Source organism: Lygodium microphyllum, chromosome 2 (assembly GCF_053477565.2).
Source record: "Lygodium microphyllum isolate KBCC chromosome 2, Lygodium_microphyllum_v1.1.10, whole genome shotgun sequence".
Lineage (NCBI taxonomy): Eukaryota > Viridiplantae > Streptophyta > Polypodiopsida > Schizaeales > Lygodiaceae > Lygodium > Lygodium microphyllum.
Genome location: NC_141136.1, coordinates 36,819,541 through 36,840,824, shown reverse-complemented (window position 1 = coordinate 36,840,824; position 21,284 = coordinate 36,819,541). Strand labels below are relative to the sequence as shown.

Genomic DNA, 21,284 nt, shown 5'->3' with positions numbered 1-21,284 from the left:
CTCTCTAGCACCATAAGATACATATAAGATTTCTAGCAAGGGTTGCCACTGCTTATTGATAAAATGTGTTCATGCCTGACAGATCTCACATCTAGAATTTTACTACACAAACTTAGAAGAGGGAAAAAGAAGGATTCACTTAGAAGTAGTTCTTGTCTAAGGCCAATATCCAAGTCTTCAAGAACATGGTTACACTATTCAGTCGTGTATAAGCTTTGAATATATGCACTGTCCCAAGGAAAGGCAATCAATTAAGCTCAGCAAAACGAGAGGTCAATCCCTTTTCCTTGAATCTGCCACAAATTGACAATGCCATCCAGTGCACTTGCGGCACAGAGCTGCTCAGTTGTGCTTCAGAATAACCTGCTCAAGGTAGAAGAATGTTTTCTTGTGGTCAACCTTCTACCTCACTTGCACTGTAGCAACTCACTGCTCTTGATTTGCTGTAGATCTAGAGCAGCTATCACACATATGATCTTCCACAATATACTCAACAACATACCCTTGTTCCAATATAGCATCATTCATCACTTCTTTTTGAATCTTTAACTTGACTTTTAGTCTCTTAGAGTGCGGCTCTGTGCATTTAAACCTAGCGTCAACAAGCCTTACTTTGTTCAGATTCTTCAGTTGTTTAATGCAGAATGTGAGCAACTCCTTTGATTCCAATTGTGCCTTAATTCACGTTCGTGGTGGTTGGAGGTAACAACTGCAATCTGGCAGAACCATTCGTCACAGCTATGTTGAGTTCTACAGCCCGCTCAACAATTGACTTCCGCTTGAGAGTTGAGACATTATGGGCAATCTCAGCACAGAACTTCCTGTTAGGCATCATCGGAAGATCTAGCTCAGGAGAGTTGTGCACCAAGAACTTCTTAAATCCATTGGGAAGGAGATGTCGAGTCTTCTTGTTCATTCCATAACCAATATTGGGCATTAATATGCATCCTTTAAACTTTTTCCTGACACGAGAATCAATACCCTTCGGCCTACGCCAGTTTGGCTTGACGGAGATCTTGCGGTCGCTCTAAGGTCACTTGTACTTGATGTGCTTCTTCACGATATTCTACTTCACAAGGTTTATAAGCATTCGAGAAGAGCTCGATCGATCTCCTGAAAGCCCGTTGCCTGTCCTTCTCTCTGATCCAAAGTGCCCAAAGAAATGTTTTTCAGATTGTCTACTCCAGGACAGGAATCCCTATTCTTCTTTCTAGGCCTGATCAGCCTCAGACCAACTTCTTCTGATGTGCTTGTGGCAGCCAGAATATCTGCTGCTCTTCCCGTAACAGGCCCTTCTTGAATAATATGCATATGAGCAACAACAACTATGAAACCATCAATGTGGCACCCAAGGTCAATTTTGACTATGTCATTTTCTGAAACAGTAGTCTTTCATTTGATGACTCAAAACACCCTCAACAATCTTACAGTTATAAGCAGCAGCGACCTTGTGCCGAGCATCAGTCACCTCCTTGTTCTTTCTTGCCCATTCGAGCTTCCTTTTTTTCCCTAAAAATCTTATCCCCGATGCTTTTCTTCACCATCCTCTGTTCCTTCCACAATAGCTCCCCTTTTTTACTAGAAAAACGGCCGCCTTTTTAACCAAAAAAACGGCCTTCTCCCAATCAAGCACTCCGTCCGCAGTATTCCTACTTGTGCAAGGAGGTCTATCATAGCCACATAATGCTTCAGGTCTAGACATAATCTTGAATATGTATGAATACCATTGAGATATTCAATGCCTTTGTCAACAAAACTGGAATGACTGCAAGCATTTCGGAGTGAAAGAAATGTGAATCCATTAAGAATTATACCAGCTGGCTGCATTTCATCAAACATTTGTAGGCTTGCTAGACTATTTCCTTCCTGCACATAGCTATCAATACATGCAGTCCATGCTACAACATCTTTCTTCTACATTCCATTGAAGAGGGCTTGAGCATCAACCATACATTAACAATCACCATATGTGCAGATAAGTGCCATTCCAAACTCAGGAAGCAAATCATAACGTGCAAAAACTATATCAAAATGAAGTTGTCTGCACATCTCCACACTTCCAGTGGTCATGCAAGCTGCTATTGCAGATAAAATTGTGATATCATTCAAAATCACATCTTCATCTTTCATTTTGAAGTACACTTGCAAAGCTTTATCTACTTGACTGGCCTCTAGATAGGCAGAAAGCAAAGCATTCCATAACACAACAGTGTGCTCAGACAACCCATCAAACACATTCTCTGCTTCTACAATGCTCTCACATTTGCTATACATAGACACCAGGATACTACAAACATAAATGTCTGATGTGAATCCTTTCTGAAGGGCATCAACATGTAATGCTTGTCCAATTTCCAGAGACTTTTTTGAGTTATTCGGCCCTTTTCTTCTTGGATTGCGCATTCTTGGAGTGCGATCACTATTGTCTGCTCCACTGGGTTGACACCTTCAACCTGCATGTGCCCATAAAGTTGTAAAGCCTTCTCTCCTTGTCCTTCCTCTGCATAACCTGATATCATCACATTCCATGTCACTATGTCACACTTGGATAACCTATTAAACACATGTTCGTCTTCCAGAATGCTTCTGTACTTGCCATACATACTAACAATGGTGTTGCCAACAAAACTATCTGAAAAGAAACCCTTCTTGTGAGAATCTGCATGTAATGCTCGGTAAATTTCCCAAGAAACTTTTCTTGGTTTCCCATCCATGCTCATAACATCTTTCTTCTCAATGAGGGTACCACATGCATGAAATGTGATCTGTTGATTTGAGAAAATGCCCTCCTCTTGCATCTGTTTGTATAATTATAATGTCTTCTCGCCTTGACCCTGCTCAACATAGGCTGAAAGCATCCTATCATGCCCACCATTATTGAAGGAGGACCTATCAAGTGCAACCCCATCTGAAAGGAAAGGCAGCAAAAGACCCCTCTCTCTACTATACTACCCATGCATAACAAAAATGCAAACACAACAACTAAGTATGTACAAAGTAACAAATGTCACACACACAACTTTTTGGTGGATTCCACACCTCGGATGCGCAGCAGTATGACATCCACCCCCTCTGATCCTACGCATCCTCCAGACGGGCCAACTACCCATGATCATTATCATCAAGATCCACGAATAAATCAATCTCTTCATTGTGTATTTCCGGTATATCAACAAGATTATCTGTCATATCATCTGTCTCTTCTATTGGAGTTTCTTCTCGTTGCTCTTCTTTTGCAAATTCTTCCAATGCATAATCCTCATCATCTCTTTTCTTGAAAATCTTGATTCTTTTTCCTACAATAGGCCCTCTAAGCACTGTCCCATCCAATTCTGTCAGCTCATATGTTGCATTATCAAAGACATGTCTGACTATGTACGGCCCAAACCATCTTTTCACCATCTTCTGAAGTGCAGTATGCTGATTTTCAAGGTTGCTATCAAAGACTAATACCCAGTCTCCCTCTTCTATTGCTCTAGGCCGCAAGCGATGCCTGCTGTCAAACCTTTCCTTATTTCTTAGTCTAGCAACCTTCAACATATCAATAGCTAGCTGAATATCCTCTGGTCTTCTCTCCAACTGCCGAATCCGAAGAGCTAAGAGCTCCTCTCTCGTCAAATCCTCCTACCAAGGTAAAACTGACCAAGTCAAAGCACAAGTCTCAGTCCGCATAATCAGTTTCTGACCATACATCAACTCTGCGGGCATATATCCTGTGGTAACACTGTGAGTTGTATGATCAGCCCACAAAGCAAATTGTAGAAGTCTCAGCCATTCTCCAATCCATCCTCTGCATGCTTTGGCTAATGCTTTCACTATCGATGGATGCCCCTTTCACTCTTCCCATTTCCCTCTGGATTATATGTTGTGGTTAGAGCCAACTTGATTCCTAGTTGAGAGAAAAACTCGCTAGCTTCATCTGCATCCAGTTCACCGTAATCTGTTGTGATCTTACCCACACAGCCATGTCAAGATTGTGGGAGAGAAGGAAGGAGTCTCGCTTGAAGCTTTCTTGCTTGCACAATGGGGGAAGACACACAAGGGTGGAGGCTGAAAACAGTTTTCCTCTTCTTAGTTGTGTAAGCCAAAAGAACTCAAGTACAAAGAAATAGAAGAACCCTATATATGGGTCTCAAACCAAACTCAACTAACTAAGGTGGCATACTAACTGAGCCACGAACTAGAGTAGATAAGGATAGCTGTCATCTAGCTATTATTCATGAGCGGTGTACCAACCGCGTCTGCAACTGACAAGTCGGTGACATAAATACACAACGGTCACCCTGGCGTATCACGAGTGGAGATCGATATCTCAACACTCCCCCTCAAGCTCAATCCCAATTCTTGCACACCAAGCAGGTCTCTGAACTTGCGCAGCTTCTTTGCGCCCAATGCCTTTGTGAATATGTCAGCTACTTGATCCTCTGTGCTGACATAAACTAGATCAATAAGACCTAGTAAAACCCTCTCTCGCACATAGTGATAATGCACCTCAATGTGCTTTGTTCTAGCATGATAGACTAGGTTATTTGCCAAGTGTATACTACTCATGTTGTCACAATAAATGACAACTGGCCCATCTGTAGACTGATGCATATCATAAAGTAGCTTAAGCAACCAAGCTACCTCACATGCAGCCATTGCTGCACCCCTGTACTCAGCCTCTGTGCTCGACAAGGCAACTGTAGGCTGTTTCTTGCTGCTCCAAGTGACTGCAGCACTCCCAAAAGAGAACACATATCCACTGGTAGATCGTCTATCAGAAATACTACCAGCCCAATCAGCATCAGTATATCCATGCAACTGTATCTGAACCCCAGTCTCATAAAATAGTCCATACTGCAATGTGGAATTCACATACCTGAGTATGCGTCTAGCCGCATCCAAATGTGGTTTCCCTGGAGCCTGCATAAACTGACTTACCAATCCAACAGCATAGTTCAAATCTGGCCTGGTAATAGTCATATAAATCAAACTTCCTACTATGCGTCTGTACATAGTAGGGTCTTCTAGAAGCTCACCTGCATCTGTGCTCAGCTTCACATTCTGCTCCAAAGGAATTGAAATAGGCTTACAGCCTGTCATCCCATATTTGGACAGCATGTCCAATCCATACTGCCTCTACAAGAGCTGTATCCCACTTGGTAATCTAATCACCTCAATGCCCAAGAAATAACGCAGCTCTCCCAAATCCTTCATCTCAAACTTCTGCTTCAATAGCATTTTCACATGAAGGATATCTTCATCACTGTCACCTGTCATGATCAAATCATCAACATAAATGACAAGTAGCATAATACCTTTCTCTGTTTTTCTCACATAAAGTGAGAAATCTGCCTTGGAAATCTGAAAGCCAATAGTGACAAGATACTGTCCTATCTTGTCAGACCATGCTCTAGGTACTTGCTTCAAGCCATACAAGGCTTTCTTCAACCTGCAAACAAACTCAGGATGAACAGCATGCACATAACCTGGTGGCTGCTCCATATAGACCTCTTCTTGCAAATCACCATGCAAGAAGGCATTCTTTACGTCCATCTGATGTAAAGACCATCCCTTTGATGCAGCCATAGCAATGACTGCTCTTACGGTTGCCATTCTTGCAACCGGACTGAATGTTTCTTCATAGTCAATGCCATATGTTTGTGCATACCCCTTGACTACTAATCTTGCCTTGTATCTGTTCACAGAACCATCTGCATTGTGCTTCACCTTATAAACCCACTTACAACCAATTGCATTTTTACCTTTAGGCAAAGGTACCAATTCCCATGTAGTATTTGCTTCCAAGGCATCCATTTCTTCATCCATGGCTTTCTCCCATTTTTCTTTTCGCATGGCTTGCTCAAAAGAAGTGGGTTCTGGTTCCTGTATCACTTTGACCATATATGCATAGTGAATGGCTGTAAATCCATCATATTTCAGCCTATCCACAGGATACCTAACTCTGTAGACCTGCGCAAAGTGGGTTCACTCCCAGGTGCTCTCAAAACATCCCTGGTCTTCCTTACTCCAGGTGTAACGATAGAAGGGATACCCAACTCATCATCAATGCTCTGTTCTGAGCCACTGGATTCACCATCCACATAAGAGTGACCTGCATTCACATCAACCATGGGCTGATCAACCTTCTCTTTTCCTTTTCGTGATACCTGCATACCACTATCTGCATTGCTTTGAGAAGATTCTCCTAATCTCAATCTCCCTGTCCATGGCGAAGAATGTGAACCACTACTAGAGGACGCTCCAGGTCCACTAATATTTTGTGACTGCTGCTGTGAATTCTGTGCAGCATTACCATTTTGTGCATCTACATCATCAATCACATTTACTGGTTTATACCAGCTACTCATCTCATCAAAAACAACATCTCTGCTCACTGTAAACTTACGAGTAGAAGGGTTATAGCATCTATACCCTTTTTGCTGCAGAGAGTAACCAATAAAGATGCACTTTTCAGCTTTTGGATCCAACTTGGATCTCAACTCATCTGGCACATGTACATAGGCAATGCAACCAAAAATTTTCAAATGAGAAATATCTGGTTTCCTACCAGTATACCTCTCCTTTGGAGTCATTCCATGTATTGCTGCAGTGGGAGTCCTGTTCATTATGTAGACTGCTGTAGCAACTGCTTCAGCCCAATAAAAATCTGGCAAGTCTTTTTCATTGAGAATGGCACGAGATACCTCTCCAATATGCCTGTTTTTCCTTTCTGCAATTCCATTTTGTTGTGGGGTATAACTGCATGAATATTGCTGCTTTATGCCATGCTCCTGTAAGAACTTTGCAAACTCATTTGAGAGGTACTCTCCCCCTCCATCTGACCTTAGGCATTTTATTTGCAGACCTGTTTCTTTTTCAGCCATAGCTTTAAGGGTTTGGAAATGCCCAAAAACTTCACTTTTCTTTTTCATAAAATACACCCAAACTTTTCTGCTATAGTCATCAATAAAAGTGACAAAATAATGACAGCCTCCAAGAGATGCAGCTTTAGTAGTCCACACATTAGAGTGGATTAACTCCAATGGCTTCTCACTCTCTTGAACATGTCTAGGAAATGGTTTCCTTGCCTGTTTTCCAAACTAACAGGCTTCACATACCTTATGCATTTCTGCAACCTTGAATTTTGGCAATCCTGCAACAACATTTTGGGCCTGCATTGATTTAAGTCACTGTACATTAACATGACCAATGCGTTTATGCCATATATCAATATCTGCAACTACACCGGTCCCATGTGCAAACATTGCTGCACTCAATTCAGACATGTCTGCATCCAACGTAAACATTCTGCCCTTCTTCTTTCCTTTTGCTATCAAGCGACCTTTATTTTTCATATCCTCAACAAAGCATCCATGAGGATTAAATCTGACCTGCAAGCCCTGTTCAACCATTTGACCAACAGAAACCAGATTCTTGGTGATATTCGGGACATGAAATACATCGGACAGGTATTTCTTTTTCCCATCCTGCATAGACAAGGGAATTTTTCCAATCTGCACAATAGGATGTGCAGTATCATCACCAGTCTCCACAAATCCTGGTTTTTCCATTTTCCTTGCATCCTCCATCCATTCTGCATGACCTGTCATGTGGTTTGATGCACCTGAGTCAACATACCATACATCGTTGCTTTCTTCTGCACTTGTCACAGAATTGTTCATGTGCTGCACCATAAACAGATGCTCATTTCTGTCATCACCCTGTCTACTAGAGGATGCATAATTTCCTTGTTGCAGTTTTCCATTCATGATGTCATTCTGCTTTTTATAGCAGTCTTTAGCCATATGACCCATTTTACCACAATAGTAGCATTCAACATTACTGTTTGCATTTTGGCCTCTTTGCCATCCACCACGACCTCTTTGGCTCCCCCTGCCTCTAGAGTTACCACGTCCTCCTCCATAGGACTAGTTTTCTTGAGTTTGCTGCATATTCTGATTTCTACCACGGCCTCCATATCGGCCTCCTCTACCTCTGCCTCTACCTCTTCTAGCATTTGAGTAGAAGACAGCTTCTTTTGAAGTTCCTCCTGAAGAAGATGCACCACCATTTCTTTGCTCCTCAGAAATTAGAAGAGCAATCAGCTCCTCAAAATCAGGAAATCTTTCACGAACTGAAATGGATGTTCGAAACTGTGCATAATCCTTTCCTAGACCATTCAAGGTCACAGAAACTAAATCATCATCTTCCACTAGTGACCCAATGGCCGAAGCAAGTGCATCTGCAATCTTCTTCACCTTCATGTGGTAGTCGTTGATGCTCATATTTTCTCTTTGCACATTGTGCAACTGTTGCTTGAGCTGCATTTTCCTGGCTTGCGTATTTGTGCTATACATTTTTGACAAAGTATCCCATGCCTCCTTTGGCGTACTTGCATCCTGAATATGCACAATCATAGAGTCTGAAATGCTGATAGACAGCCAATACATAACTTTCCTGGCTCTCTCATGCCATGCTTTAAATGCCTGCATTTGCTGTTGATTGGGAACATGAGGAAGAACTGGTTCTTCTTCATTTCCTGCAACAAATTCCCAATATCCTTTTCCCATAAGGAAATTCGTCATTCCAAACTTCCATGCTTGGAAGTTGTTCTTGTCAAGCTTTTCAGTGACAATCTGTGAAAGAGAATCAGTTGCCATTACAGAAGACTGCAAAAAATTTTGTCACTGCAAAAACCACAGCTTCACCCTCACAAGGGAAAATCTGCAAAACTGGCGAAAGTGGTATTTGACCACACAGTCACTTCCTAGTGACGATTTTGCATCAACAGGCAACAGGGATGATTCTGTAATTCCCAATGTCTCTGCACACAAGCATACATTGCAATTTTTACAGTAACTATTCACCGACCTGTAGAACAGTGGCTGCACAGCATAAAACTGAGCCTTTTCCTGAGTGCGTGCAGAAAACTTCCGCCTCCAAAACAGGCCCCAAAATGGCCTCCGCAGCATATACTGTCCTCTTGCTTCACCGCGAAGGGCGTCTCAACCTGAGACAATGCACTCCTGCAATTTTCGGCTGTGCTACCTACAGAGATCTGCTCCCAAAACAGAAAATGAAAGCAACACTGCTCCTCTTACCAGAACACCGCGAGCTTGGCTTGCTTTCTTGAGCTCCTTACCACGAACAAGGCTCTGATACCATGTCAAGATTGTGGGAGAGAAGGAAGGAGTCTCGCTTGAAGCTTTCTTGCTTGCATAATGGGGGAAGACACACAAGGGTGGAGGCTGAAAACAGTTTTCCTCTTCTTAGTTGTGTAAGCCAAAAGAACTCAAGTACAAAGAAATAGAAGAACCCTATATATGGGTCTCAAACCAAACTCAACTAACTAAGGTGGCATACTAACTGAGCCACGAACTAGAGTAGATAAGGATAGCTGTCATCTAGCTATTATTCATGAGCGGTGTACCAACCGCGTCTGCAACTGACAAGTCGGTGACATAAATACACAACGGTCACCCTGGCATATCACGAGTCGAGCTCGATATCTCAACAAGCCATACCTGCAGAAAATTTCTTCCAATAAGAACTTACACACTGCACTAGTGGTCTTCGTTCTCAAAGGTCTGCCCTCAACATGATTGGTAAGATCCTCTCTAGCCAAAACAATATATCTCATTTGCCATAGACCCATAGCCATAGTAACCAAGTCAACTACCCACTTATAATGAATGCATACCGGATAGGTCGGATGAAGCTCATCTCGATGATGCACTATCAAATACATCTGGCAGTCTCTGCAAGTCTCTACAAAGTGAGAAACATCTCTATACATGCCTTTCCACCAATATTTCTCCTTGATTTTCTCATAAGTAGCCCACACTCCTCTATAACCAACCCAAGGACTCTCATGAAACTCCCTCATCATATGTAACTGTGTCTCTTTATCGCAAACAACCTCTTTTCTTTGGGTGCTTTCAAAGAAATCCGTCCTTGAGAAAATAACCATAGGCTTTTCTTCTGATCTTCTTGAACTCTTCATCTGTCCATTCATCTCTTTTGCTTAATGTACTAAGGTACTTGCCAATCTGCAACCAATCTCCAACATAGAGTTCTTCTATGAAAGCCACAATATCATAGACATGGCAAACATAATCAACCATAGTGGCTGAAATTTCTGCATCATCCTCTTCTGCAAGTAGTGTCTCCTCATCATCATATCTGGCTCTAGATAGCATATCTGCCACTAGATTATCCTTCCCTACTATGTGTTTAAATTCTGGATTTAATGACTTGATGTATGCAATCCATCTCAGCATAGCTATATCCAGAGTAGAGCAACTCGTAATCATACCTATCAATGGCAAGCAATCTGTCTCTACCACAACTGAGGCTCCAATAAAGTACTCCTTGTCACATTTGAGAGCCCTAACAATTCCCAGTAATTCCCTCTTGATTTGTGGATACCTCCTCTGTCTCTCGTTTAGGACTTTCGCCCCAAACCGAATAGCATACATGTTTCCATCTGCATCATCTTGACCCACAGCCCAACCTATGCCAATTGGACTAGTGTCAACTGTCAATACAATAGGCCTTCCGCAATTATAATCCGCTTTCCTGAGAGTAGGAGCAATCTGTAATAACTTCTTCAATTTTCACATGGCTCTAGTGTGGCTCTCATCCCAATAAAATTTCTGCCACTTTCGAAGCAGCTGATATAAACAATCTGCTATGTGTGCAAAATGAGGTATCCAAATCATTTAAAACACACAAGCTCCAATGAATCTCCATACCTTTGAAGTGGTAGAACAATACTCTGTAATCTTGCCTATAGCATCCACCTTCTCACGTGAGGGTTTCCTGCCATAATACACACATATATGTCCAACAATGACAACCTCATTTACTCCAAAAATAGATTTGTTGCCCTGATAGTGTCAAGTTCACTTCTTCTAACCTGGCCAAAATCTTTTCACAAGCTGAAATATGATCAACCACAAAATATCTACATCCTTGCTCATTTAGACTCTCATTCTTCTCTTCTTCTGCACACCCCTTAATGGGAACATCATCCAAAAAAGGCATGGTAAACTGAGGTATGTAATCACGAAGGACCTTATGCATGGCATTCATCATATGCATAACAAAATTAGTGGCACCTTGAGCCAAAGTACACATCCTGACAAGCCCAATAGGAGTTCTCATAGTGGTTATGTCCCTGCTTTCCAAAGCCAGCTGAAACTGATCATATCGTGAATACAAATCACCTAAAGAATAGATGGCACGTCCAGCAAATGTTTCTGCAAATTCATCCACAACTAGACCTATACCAACATTCCTAATAGTAACTCTGTTTACTGGCTGCATGTCCTGTATAAATCGAAGAGTACCATTCTTCTTTGGAACTATAAACCACCTATTTGAGTATGGTGCAAATGAAGGCTCTAGGATTCCCATCCTGATTTTCTCATTCAACAAGTCAATTAGCTTTGGCAGGTGTGCCTTAGGCACTGGAATAGGTCGGAGGTTCCATGGAATATGAGGAATAGTAAAGATCACCATAGGAGCAAAAATATCTAGATTCACACATCCAATCTCATGCGAAAAAAAAGCAAACCCCCTTCCATGTCGCTCAAGCATCTCCTAAAAGCATTGCTTCTCTATGGGTAGCAAGAAATCACCATTTCCAATTTTTAATTCAGCAAGAGTCTCTACTGAAAATTTATGGCCTATATGCTCTGGATTCCTCAAAATTGGTTGTTTGGCAGCCCTCTCTATTTGCTGTCACTGTCAGGTGGAAGCAGTACAGCTACCGGCTTCACCTTCTTATCCACAATCTTGTATTTCGTGTCAAGCCTGGCTTCATTACGATCCTCTCCATTACTCAAATCTTGTTGTAAATTAGCAATTCTGCACTCTAGTGGCTGAATATCCTCAACCCTCTGCTCTATAGACTGCATAGGAACAGCCCTAAACTCTGGATGCTGAAATATTTCAGTAGAGTAAACTCTGTTGGCTGAAAGTTTTCAGCCCTCTGTGTCTCTGTAGGCCAATCATAATCAGCCAGAAACTCTGTTTGTTGAATATCTTCAGCACTCAACACTTTTTGCTGAGTCACCTCAGCCTCTGACTCTATCTGTAACACAAAATCTGCAATTTCATGAAACATGTCCAGGGATTGTACTAATACATTACTGTGACAACTTTGCATATCATTTTTCAGCATATTTTCCATCTCTGTCTCGTATCTTCACAAACCATACTATCATACATCCCATCTATATGCCCATCATCCTCTAAAATACCTGTATTTTTCAAAATTTTCTCCTTCTTGCATATGTACTGCGTGGCAGCTCTAGGCAACTTAGAAGTCTTCTGATAACTCATCGAATTGTTTGCTGAAACTCCAACAAAACTGGAGGAGAAAACACTACTGCCAGGAGGCGAGAACTCCAATCTTCTCTACTCTGTACCACCGTCGTCTCGCAAAATAGCAATACCTAATGAAAACCCAAATCACTCACAGTGGGCAAAGGTGCATCTCTAAGAGTATCCCTGTTGCTCACATGGTTCACACACACAGTCATAAACTAAACTGCTCTCATACCATCTTTACTGCGAATCCATGCATAAGCAGATCCATCATCCATTACTTTTGTTTCCATGCACATCTCTGTGATGAATGGTTGTCCAATAATTATGGAATAAGAGCATGAATCCTACATAAAGAAATGGAAATCCTCCTCTACATCTCCAATAGAAACCCTGACACTAGGACATGCAGCATGCAAATCACTTGCAGTGTTGTTGGCAACTCTCATACGCCACCCATGCTCTACATCCATAGGCCATCTATTACTTTCATAAACTCCCCGAACTATGAGATTAATCTCTGAACCATGATCCACCAAAGCAACATAAGGCACCTGTTTCTCTCCAATTTTTACCATCTTGTAGTTGCCCTAGCCCAATGACTCCGCAAAAAGTGACTACGCGGTATCAAGACAGGCTCATCAGTTTCAGCATAATGCATAGGCTGAACCCTCTTCTCTATCTATGGAAAAACAGAAGCATTCTCAACCATAACCTCATCCTCATCCTCATCCAACTCCCCAATCAAAACTCCCTGTGTATCAGTAGTAGGCAATGCATGTATTTTCCTCTTCAAGACTTCTTCGAACTGATTTTGAAACTCTCTTTTCGAGATGCCCAAAACCTCAGAAATAGTAAAAGTCACCTCACTGCCAAGTATCTTGTCACTAAAGATTTTCTTCATGTCCGTAGATGTCTCAATATCATACATCAATCTAAACCCTGGCTGCTTTCTCTCTCTAGGCTCTTGCCTCTTTTCTTTCTTTTGAGCATCTTCCATCTGTCGTTTTGGCCCTAGCCTCAAAGACGGTCTTGCAGTAGGTGGAGTAACAAACTCACCCCCTCTTGTCTTTTTAGCTGCATTTGGATTCTCTTCATCCCTCTTACGCTTCTCCTCAACAAGTACATCTGCTCCTTGAGACATAGCCAAGTAGGCATAAATAGTATATCTGTCAACAGGCGAATCCCAACCTGTCTCAGATCTGATGCTAGAACCTGCATTAGTCAAAACAGTCTGCTGACTTTTTCCCTTGTTTGCCGTCTCCATAGCATAAGTCCATAATGCTGACTGATTCTCTGATCCTTTCTCAATATGGACTCCATATGCAGAAGCATCTCCTCTAACTGCCACATAAGAAGTACACGCACCCATGTCATCTACTAATTTCTTCATTCTACCTTTCCCAAAATTGGTAGCAAGCGGAGCTCCTGTTTCAGTCAACCAGATCTTACCATCTTGTCCCCAAAATACCAAATTCTTCCTCCTTGCATCTTGAAAAGATTCACAATCCCTGCAATGTTGATGGTCCGTACTATCACACTAAATACATCTTCGATCTCTCCTAGGTACACTAGGAGCACTCCTAGGTGCAGCAGGAGCACTAGAAGAAATAGTAGGCGCACTCGAAGAAAACTGCTCTTTCAATTTTCCCACCAATTCTGCTTTAACTGACTCCAGTGTCAAATCCGTTATGCCTTTGATTATGTCATCAAGAGAGGAAGGCACCGACGGAGTGGATGGTTTTGGAGCAGAAGGAGCCAACATTGGTCTTGGAACAGGAGGAACAGGAGTAGAAACAATAGGCACTGGCATAGGCCAAGAAACTGGCTGAGGAAGAGAAGAAATAATAGGGATAAAAGCAGGCATAGAAGTAGAAGACGGCGTTGGTGTCATAGATCCATTCTGTAGGCGAGTCTTCCATATCATCCTCTTGGTCAAAGTCGAAACTGCATCCTAGGCATCTTGCCAATCCATTTTAAGACCCATAGACTTCGTGCGATCTTCAAGAAGCTCTCCTAATTCTTCCTGAAGAGCAGGATCTGCAGCTTGCAAGAAAAGCTCAACTTTCTCAACATCCAATGCTCTTTGTTCAATGGCATCAAGCTGACTATACCTCTCTTCAAATTCTCATATCAACTCTGAAGCAGCTAGACCTTTGTTTGGCATGTAGACCCACTCTCGGAATGACCGCCGGGTAGCCATCCCAAAGTCCTCAAGGAAATACTCTTCTTTCAGGGCCTTCTTAAAATCTTGCCAATGCAAATTTTGAAGGAAAAGATCAGTCACTTTTTCCCTCAAGGTGGGTGTGACTAGACGAAGGAAATACTTACTCATAAAACCTACTAGTACTCCAAAAAATCCCATCTTGATCTCATATGTCTTCAAATAAGCCGAAACATTATGGCCATCAAATAGCTTCTTCCCATTCTCAACTACTTCAATTGCCTTAGTCGCATTGATTGCATTCTCTTGCTCCGAATACAGTTGCCTTTGCTGAGACAACTGTTGTTGATGCAACTAATGCTGTTGTTGCATATACAATTGTGTCTGCTGATTTTGAAGCTGCATATACATAGACATATTCTGCAAAATCTGCTTTAAATAATCCGTTGAAGTACTTGAAGCAGCAGTCAATGATGGAGTTGAAGTAAAGGACAAAGAAGGAATTGTAGAAGAGGTTGAAATGGATGCTGAAGTATCTCCCATCGTGAAATTTATGCGACGCTTTCACGTCGAGTTCACCAAAGATATTGAAGGGTTTTCGAAAGCAAAGTCGCGACCACAGAGGTTCTTGAAAAATTCCAAGATAGAAGATTAATCAAGTGAGATCAGGCTATGCAACAGTAAACTCCAGACTCTTCATATTGAATGCAAAGATTGTTGATTTAACATGCATCTGTTCAATAAACTTGTTGTTCACAGCCTAAAGAGCTATTGAATCCAAGCACCACCGGTTCCAGTAATCAAAGGCCAGTTTCTGATCAGCATTTATTTGACCCTGTGCGAGTATAACATACTCTATGGCAATGCTTTATTGTTGGGTTCTATGACTCTGCAAAAGGCTAGGTTTGTCTCTAGCAAGCTCTCTAGCACCATAAGATACATATAAGATTTCTAGCAAGGGTTGCCACTGCTTATTGATAAAATGTGTTCATGCCTAACAGATCTCACATCTAGAATTTTACTACACAAACTTAGAAGAGGGAAAAAGAAGGATTCACTTTAGAAGTAGTCCTTGTCTAAGGCCAATATCCAAGTCTTCAAGAACATGGTTACACTGTTCAGTCATGTATAAGCTTTGAATATATGCACTGTCCCAAGGAAAGGCAATCAATTAAGCTCAGCAACGAGAGGTCAATCCCTTTTCCTTGAATCTGCCACAAATTGACAATGCCATCCAGTGCACTTGCGGCACAGAGCTGCTCAGTTGTGCTTCAGAATAACCTGCTCAAGGTAGAAGAATGTTTTATTGTGGTCAACCTTCTACCTCACTTGCACTGTAGCAACTCACTGCTCTGGATTTGCTGCAGATCTAGAGCAACTATCACACATATGATCTTCCACAACATACTCAACAACATACCCTTGTTCCAATATAGCATCATTCATCACTTCTTTTTGAATCTTTAACTTGACTTTCAGCCTCTTAGAGTGCGGCTCTGTGCATTTAAACCCAACGTCAACAAGCCTTACTTTGTTCAGATTCTTCAGTTGTTTAATGCAGAATGTGAGCAACTCCTTTGATTCCAATTGTGCCTTAATTCACGTTCGTGGTGGTTGGAGGTAACAGCTGCAATCTGGCAGAACCATTCATCACAGCTATGTTGAGTTGTGCAGCCCGCTCAACAATTGACTTCCGCTTGAGAGTTGAGACATTATGGGCAATCTCAACACAGAACTTCCTGTTATGCATCATCGGAAGATCTAGCTCAGGAGAGTTGTGCACCAAGAACTTCTTAAATCCATTGGGAAGGACATGTCGAGTCTTCTTGTTCGTTCCATAACCAATATTGGGCATTAATATGCATCCTTTGAACTTTTGCCTGACACGAGAATCAATACCCTTCATCCTACGCCAGTTTGGCTTGACGGAGATCTTGCGATCGCTCTGAGGTCGCTTGTACTTCTTGATGTGCTTCTTCACGATCTTCTACTTCACAAGGTTTATAAGCATTCGAGAAGAGCTCGATCGATCTCCTGAAAGCCCGTTGCCTGTCCTTCTCTCTGATCCAGAGTGCCCAAAGAAATGTTTTTCGGATTGTCTACTCTAGGATAGGAATCCCTATTCTTCTTTCTAGGCCTGATCAGCCTTAGAGCAACTTCTTCCGCTGTGCTTGTGGCAGCCAAAATATCTACTACTCTTCCCGTAATAGGCCCTTCTTGAATAACATGCGTATGAGCAAGAACAACTATGAAACCATCAATGTGGCACCCAAGGTCAATTTTGGCTATGTCATTTTCTGAAATAGTAGTCTTTCATTTGATGACTCAAAACACCCTCAACAATCTTGAAGTTATAAGCAGCAGCGACCTTGTGCCGAGCATCAGTCACCTCCTTGTTCTTTCTTGCCCATTTGAGCTTCCTTTTTTTCCCTAAAAATCTTATCCCCGATGCTTTTCTTCACCATCCTCTGTTCCTTCCACAATATCTCCCCTTTTTTATTAGAAAAATGGCCCCATTTTTAACGAGAAAAGCGGCCTTCTCCCAATCAAGCACTCCGTCCGCAGTATTCCTACCCGTGCAAGGAGGTCTATCATAGCCACATAATGCTTCAAGTCTAGACATAATCCTTTACTCAATGCCTTTGTCAACAAAACTGGAATGACTGCAAGCAAAAAGGAGTGAAAGCTATGTGAATCCATTAGGAATTATACCAGTTAGCTGCATTTCATCAAACATTTGTAGGCTTGCTAGACTATTTCCTTCCTGCACATAGCTATCAATACATGCAGTCCATTCTACAACATCTTTCTTTCGCATTCCATTGAAGAGGGCTTGAGCATCAACCATACATGAACAATCACCATATGTGCAGATAAGTGCCGTTCCAAACACAGGAAGCAGATCATAACCTGCAAAAACTATATCAAAATGAAGCTGTCTGCACATCTCCACACTTCCAGTGGTCCTGCAAGCTGCTACTGCAGATAAAATTGTGATATCATTCAAAATCACATCTTCAGCTTTCATTTTGAAGTACACTTGCAAAGCTTTATCTACTTGACTGACCTCTAGATAGGCAGAAAGCAAAGCATTCCATAACACAACAGTGTGCTCAGACAACCCATCAAACACATTCTCTGCTTCTACAATGCTCTCACATTTGCTATACATAGACACCAGGGTACTACAAACATAAATGTCTGATGTGAATCCTTTCTGAAGGACATCAACATGTAACGCTTATCCAATTTCCAGAGACTTTGAGTTATTCGGCCCTTCTCTTTTTGGATTGCGCATGCTTGGAGTGCGATCACTATTGTCCTCTTGCATCTGTTTGTATAATAATAATGTATTCTCGCCTTGACCCTGCTTAACATAGGATAAAAGCATCCCATCATGCCCACCATTATTGAAGGAGGACCTATTTGGTGCAACCCTAGTTGAAAGGAAAGGCAGCAAAAGACCCCTCTCTCTACTATACTACCCATGCAGAACAAAAATGCAAACACAACAACTAAGTATGTACAAAATAACAAATGTCACACACACAACTTTTTGGTGGATTCCACACCTCGGATGCGCAGCAGTATGACAACGACTTCTGGGGATGACTTATTAACCTGCATCAAGATCTTGGACAAAACTTTCACTACATTCGCCAGAAGTTATGAGATGCTAGACCTAGGTCTTCTTGACAAAACACTTGCTTCGGATGTTCATGCATTACCATGCACTTGGAAAGAATACGAACTTATGACCTGGAAATTCCCCAAAATTGCTGGTGAATTGATAGCAAACGACAAAATATCGAAGGAGCAAGCTGCCCTCAGAAGACTAATCACTTCATATCGTAAGCCTCCTCATTCTGTTCCTGAGCACGAGTTGCAAGAGCTCACGCAGATGGCAAGCTCGCCTTCCACATTCTTGCAGTAGTGGTTTGCTTTGAGAATCCAATGGGAGAAAAAAGGTTTCCCGATAATGACCAATGTTGAGCAATGTAGGGTAATTAAAACCATCAAATATGACCCTTCTTATGTGGCACCTATCTCGTTTAGGGTTTTGGCCATCACCCGCAACCAGCATTAAGACGACCATGTGCTCGCTCACCTTACATTGACCAATTCCTTACGGAAGAGGAATTACATGTTGCAAGCCGTCTTAATACTGGAGATCTCTTTCACGATGTCTTGACCTTCATCTCCCAAGTCTCCATCCAACCATCTGCTCTTGATTGTCATGCCCAACTTGAATACAATCCAAGCTTCTATGATTGGTTATTGGCTAAGTAAGTAAATCCACGAAAAATAGCATTTGCCTCGTACTTCCTATGCTAATCCTAGGAAGGATTCCTTGAAAGATCCAAGACGGGGGGGGGGGGGGGGGGGGGGGAATGTGAGCAAGAGCAGAGCAAAATGAGATTCAGCAAAATGAGAGTCATACTATCTAACAGAATGTTATGATTAATTAAGTCTCAATGGAAGATACTGCAAAGGGAAAACAATAGCGATTGCTGTTGTGATCCTGTCTCTAAAATTCAAGCCTCTAAGCAAGTATACCAATTTTTGACATGTACATTCTTCTCTCAAAATTGAGTTTTGTTAGAAATAAGCCAATTTTTAAGCACTAATGTTGGCATGGTGTGTTGACACGTAACCACCATGGTAGGACAAGACAAAGGGGGCAAACTCCCATTTTCTGAAGAAGAGATGACCAAGTTCGGCATCAGTGTTGAGACACAAGGATTCAGTCAATTCACCTTCAAGCACACGTTGAACCTGGATGAGACCATCTTGGAGGAACCTGCAGTCAAAGAATTGGTGGAGAGATGCCACCTCCATAAGTATGTGGAAAAGGTGGGGTAGACCGTGGATTACGGCATGTGTACTGAATTTCTGAGGAACTTTGACAAGGGCAGGAACTGTGGCACTGTCACAGTGAGGAAAGGGGAGCAGGAAAGAAGATTTGAAGTGCCCCTCAATGCGGCAATCATAGAGAAGGCCTTGGGGCTGGTACCCAAGAAAGAGAGGCGGCCAAGAAGGGATGTTTACGCCATGCTGGGGGTAAAGAAAGAAGAGGTGCACACCGTGGATGGAATCAGATTGGCTGACATCCTAGAACCAGTAGTGAAATTGCAAGCGAAGATGATCCACACACTCTTCTTGGGCCAAAAGGTACAATGCATTGATGAACAGGATCAGGGTCCCATTGTTAGAAAGCATCGCAGCAGGAGTCCCTGAGGAGGTAGACTGGAATGGGTTCATGCAGAAAACCATTCAAAGCTCAGATGCCCTTCTCACTCTAGTGGAAGCACCAGCAAGAGGAGAATCCCTTGCCTCAACGGCATGCTCCACGAGGAAGAAACCTACCTCAAAGGCGGCCACAATTAGATATGGTGGTGTTTTGACAGCTATCATAGATGAAGCAATGAAGGATGCTAGAGTCAGGGAAGAGCAAGCTGTGCATCAAAGCCCACAACATCAAAGCCCACCTCACCACAAAGAAGAAGAATCAAGTGAAAGAACGATAAGTGACAAGGGAGAACAGGAAGTGCCGCCTACACAAGCAAGCAAACCAGAAGGACAAAAGAAAGGGGATAGGAGACAGAAGGAAAGGAAAGAGGAATTAAGCAAAGAAGAATGAGCTAAAATCAAGAGGACTCGAAGAGAGTCTAGGAGGACTGAGGAAGAAAGAAGGAGGAAAGAGTGTCAAGATTGTGGGAGAGAAGGAAGGAGTCTCACTTGTAGCTCTCTTGCTTGCACAATGGAGGAATACACACAGAGGTGGAGGCTGAAAACAGTTTTTCTCTTCTTAGTTGTGTAAGCCAAAAAGAACTCACATACATAGAAATAGAAGAACCCTATATATGGGTCTCAAACCAAACTCAACTAACTAAGGTGGCATACTAACTGAGCCACGAACTAGAGTAGATAAGGATAGCTATCATCTAGCTATTATTCATGGGCGATGCACCAACCGCATCTGACTGACAAGTCGGTGACATAAATACACAACAGTCACCCTGGCGTATCACGAGTGGAGCTCGATATCTCAACACTCCTCCTCAAGCTCAATCGCAATTCCTGCACACCAAGCAGGTCTCTGAACTTGCGCAGCCTTTCTGCACCCAATGCCTTCGTAAATATGTCAGCTATCTGATCCTCTGTGCTGACATAAACTAGATCAATAAGACCTAGTAAAACCCTCTCCCGCACATAGTGATAATGCACCTCAATGTGCTTTGTTCTTGCATGATAGACTGGGTTATTTGCCAAGTGTATACTACTCAGGTTGTCACAATAAATGACAACTGGCCCACCTGTAGATTGATGCATATCATAAAGTAGCTTATGCAACCAAGCTACCTCACATGCAGCCGTTGCTGCACCCCAGTACTCAGCCTCTGTGCTCGACAAGGCAACTGTAGGTTGTTTCTTGCTGCTCCAAGTGAATGTAGCACTCCCAAAAGAGAACACATATCCACTGGTAGATCGTCTATCAGAAAATGCTACTAGCCCAATCAGCATCAGTGTATCCATGCAACTGTATCTGAACCCCCGTCTCATAAAATAGTCCATACTGCAATGTGGACTTCACATACCTGAGTATGCATCTAGCCGCATCCAAATGTGGTTTCCTTGGAGCCTGCATAAACTGACTTACCAGTCCAACAGTATAGCTCAAATCTGGCCTGGTAATAGTCATATAAATCAAGCTTCCTACTATGCGTCTGTACATAGTAGGGTCTTCCAGAAGCTCACCTGTATCTGTGCTCAGCTTCACATTCTGCTCCAAAGAAACTGA

General features: G+C 42.3%; 2 protein-coding genes and 2 pseudogenes across 2 annotated transcripts; all 4 read right to left on the bottom strand.

The window, feature by feature from the left end:
* Window positions 1-676: 676 nt before the first annotated feature.
* On the bottom strand, window positions 677-1,090 carry LOC148039622 (large ribosomal subunit protein eL32z pseudogene; annotated as a pseudogene).
* An 863-nt stretch (window positions 1,091-1,953) lies between these two features.
* On the bottom strand, window positions 1,954-2,798 carry LOC148039621 (pentatricopeptide repeat-containing protein At2g33680-like). The gene is made up of 2 exons (XM_087661848.1): window positions 2,421-2,798; window positions 1,954-2,319 (listed from the first exon to the last, which is right to left on the bottom strand). Exons 1-2 carry the CDS (start codon window positions 2,796-2,798, stop codon window positions 1,954-1,956), a joined length of 744 nt encoding a protein of 247 aa, XP_087517974.1.
* A 13,278-nt stretch (window positions 2,799-16,076) lies between these two features.
* On the bottom strand, window positions 16,077-16,493 carry LOC148039620 (large ribosomal subunit protein eL32z pseudogene; annotated as a pseudogene).
* Window positions 16,494-17,168: 675 nt separating this feature from the next.
* On the bottom strand, window positions 17,169-17,654 carry LOC148039619 (pentatricopeptide repeat-containing protein At2g34400-like). The gene has a single exon (XM_087661826.1). The coding sequence runs from the start codon at window positions 17,652-17,654 to the stop codon at window positions 17,169-17,171; it is 486 nt and encodes a 161-aa protein (XP_087517952.1).
* Between the last annotated feature and the right edge of the window lie 3,630 nt (window positions 17,655-21,284).